General features: G+C 33.6%; 1 protein-coding gene across 1 annotated transcript; it reads right to left on the reverse strand.

The window, feature by feature from the left end:
• Nucleotides 1-587: 587 nt before the first annotated feature.
• On the reverse strand, nucleotides 588-2643 carry LOC126685924 (pectate lyase-like). The gene is made up of 3 exons (XM_050379931.2): nucleotides 2310-2643; nucleotides 1217-2120; nucleotides 588-1118 (listed from the first exon to the last, which is right to left on the reverse strand). The coding sequence occupies exons 1-3, from the start codon at nucleotides 2486-2488 to the stop codon at nucleotides 897-899; spliced, it is 1305 nt and encodes a 434-aa protein (XP_050235888.1). The 5' UTR covers nucleotides 2489-2643; the 3' UTR covers nucleotides 588-896.
• Between the last annotated feature and the right edge of the window lie 844 nt (nucleotides 2644-3487).

Raw genomic sequence — 3487 nt, forward strand, 5'->3', positions numbered from 1 at the left:
ATTTGGAAAAAAATGGTAGTTCGTGCATGTAAATGACAAAATTTAAACTGCGTGATTAAAATGAAAAAATAAATGAAATTCGTGATTTTTTTTATATTAATCTTATATTTATAAGAAAGTTATTTTACTTCAATAAGAAAAACCATTAAACATTTTTATTTTTAGGCTTGATTAATCATCTAACAACACCCAAACTTTAATTTATTTATTTATTTATATTCAGAACTTTCAAAATCTTCTATTTTAGCCAATTTTTATTTTTCAATTTCAATTATAGCCATATGTTTAAATTAAAGTGAAAAAAAAAATTAAATATACTTTTCATATTATTTCATTTTATTATAATTTATTTTTTTACCATCAAAAATTCCAAATATATAATATGAAACATATATTTTCACTCAAATTTAAACAAATGGCTATAATTGAAACTGCAAAATGAGAAACTACAAAACGAAAAAAATTGAAAATTTGGGATTTTTTTTATGGTTAAGTCTTATTTTTATTGACGAATCATATAAAGAAACTACAAAAATCACGTAGGAGTCAAAAAATTGCAAAGCAACTAACCCAATTGATAGTACACATTTAAAAAAAATGTTTGATAAATTTCAACAGACATATATAAACATAAAAAATAAGAGCTAAAAAATGTGTGAGTAAGAACAAGTGCAGTATATACCCTCAAAGAAAAAATGAAAACCCCACCATATACAAATTAATGCCGAAACATTTGGAATCCATGTACTAGGGACAAAGCGTTAATTCAAATAAGGTTGAACGTGATGAAATATTCCATTAATTTGCTTCTTCATGTGTCTATTCTAAAAGAAAAGGAGTATATTATATGCATGGAAATGAAGGAAAGAAAATATATAGTTATAATATGTGAGTCTCTAACAAGGCTTCCCAATATAACAGTCAAGAGCTCCGGCGTAGCGAGTGATTCTTGTGACGAATGTTCCTGGCTTCGATTTTATTAATTGTAGCCTTGAGAAGTCATGTAATACCGCCTTTCCGGATTCCTGAAAAAACGCTCCGTTCATCATCAAATCTCTGTCTGATCTCCAGTTCCAATTCTTCCATTCGTCCTCTAATGCGTAATCCCTCTTTGTCACCTGTATTCGTTCAAAATTAACCATCAAGCTACTGCTATATTCAGTGGCGGACCCAGAAATTTTTAATAAAGTGGGCGAGACTGTATTAAAGTAATTACCTCTTTAGAGAAGAGATTATCAGGAGCAATAAAACGGTTGCCCTGGCTGATGATGGTAGGTTTTTGGCTACCGCCAATGGCGTACATAAGCCAATGAGTGTAGTCATTATTGACAACATGGAAGAAACCATATCTGCACCTCGGCATTCGCTGCACCAATCCCCTTCCGAAGTGGTTGAATGCTACTGTCACCTGCATTATTGAATCATCCGAATAGCTATCGCTTGCTCCGAACAACATAACCTCGTTATGCTTTGTGAAATGGCAGTTGGAGATGGTAATAGAAGTTGATCCCATGATGGCATCAATGATACCATCCTGGCAGTTGGACATGGAAACATGATCGATCCAAATATTAGAAGATCCAAATATGGAAATGCCATCACCGTCACTTTGTGTCCTGAATCCATAATGATCGACAGAATCTCTAATAAGGCCACCATTGCCAGCAACAATGTCATGAATCCGAATATTATGGATGATCACGTTCTTAATGAACTGGAGAGTCAGACCAGCGCCGCCAACAATGTGTATATTTGCTCCTCTACCGTCGATAGTTTTGTCGCTCGAAATCATCAATTCTTGGTTGAGTCGAATAATCATACTATGCGCGAAAATGATCCAAAGGGGTCCGTTCTGGATAACTGCGTGGCGTATGGTTCCGGGTTTAGGGTTGATCATGTCATTGTCAGAAGGATCATTGACGATGTAAATCTTTCCGTCCCTTCCGCCGGTAGTTGTATGGCCGAAGCCGAGAACACAATCCACAATTTTCTTTCTGTTGATAGCCCAGTTAGGGTCGCACCGCCAGCATCTATCAATTGGGTTGGTTGCTTTGCATGGTCCGCCACCTTTTCTTCTCATCAAATTCCTTCTTGTGCCGTTGCTATAACCTGCTACAGCCCTACATCCAACATTTGGAACAAAACCAAAATAGCTATTATTACCACACAAACCCAAATAGAAACATTTTCGAAACGGAACACACAACTTCATAGATTTTAACCCATATCAAACGATAATAATATAATCTGTGGCATTTTCTAAAAGATGAATAGGTTTAGACGAATCGTAAAGCAAATGCAGAACTCACTTGTTAACTTGGTAATTAAGCTGGTTGGTAACGTTATAAGGATCAGGATTATAAGAATTATAGGCAGCTTCACGAGCAACTTCCGCTCTATGCTTCCAATATTCATCGAATTCGCCTATATTCGCTTCCAATCCGCCAACTATCACCGCTATCACCACCACAAACAAACTTCTCCTCATCTTTTCTTCTAAACTTTCTTTGTTTTTCTTGTTTTTCTACGGCCAAATTCCGAGGAGGCTACAGCCTCCGTACTCCAAGATGGAAGCTGAGAGCCGTCGTGTTAGAGAATGGTTTCCCTTCGTTTGTCCTGCTCAGGATTGGCAAATACTTATTATAGAGCTCATGCAGTTTATATAATCATAACTGGATTCAAATCCCAAATTAGCCATTTATGAGCAAATTGTGGACAACCACTTCTGGTTTTATGGTTACCTATTTCTGGCATTTTTTCTAGTTATCTCTTATCTTTTTATCTTTTGTTAGGTAATTTTTGCTAGATTTTCTTCACTCGTCCATCATTCACTTCATCGTTTTTAATCCAATGGCTTCAATCATGTATATCAACTTTTATTTCTTTTTTGTCTCTATTATTTTGAGTCACGAAATGTGCTTTAATTTGATTGCATGTCCGACTATTAAGGATTAATGATGTCCCAAAAACCATTGGCTAGGAGTATCAACTCATAAACAATCGCTGGATACCATTTTTATTTTTATAATTAGATGGTTATGAATTTTGAATATTTTTATTTAATTTTATAAATAATTTATTTTTATTTTTATAATTAGATGGTTATGAATTTTGAATTTTTTTTCTGACTTGTTTTATTTACGAAAAATACCTTTTTTATTTTTTAATTTCACAAATACCTTATTCGGTTTTTAATTTCGGTTTTCGGTTTTCCGGTCCAGTTGACTGGACCGACCAAACCAACTGAAACAACCGATTGCACAACCCTATTTTTCAGTTTTTAATAATTTATTTATTTTTTATAGATTTTTTTCCTGTATTTGTTTTATATAGTGTAACAATAGTGTATATATGGTGTTTTTATAGTGTAAAATTAGTGTATATATAATATATTTATAATGTATATATAGTGTATATATACTGCATTTATAGTGTATTTATGGCATTTTGTAGTGTATTTTGTAGTCTACACCATGAAACACTGCGA

This window comes from Mercurialis annua, linkage group LG6 (genome assembly GCF_937616625.2).
Source record: "Mercurialis annua linkage group LG6, ddMerAnnu1.2, whole genome shotgun sequence".
In the NCBI taxonomy this organism is placed as follows: domain Eukaryota; kingdom Viridiplantae; phylum Streptophyta; class Magnoliopsida; order Malpighiales; family Euphorbiaceae; genus Mercurialis; species Mercurialis annua.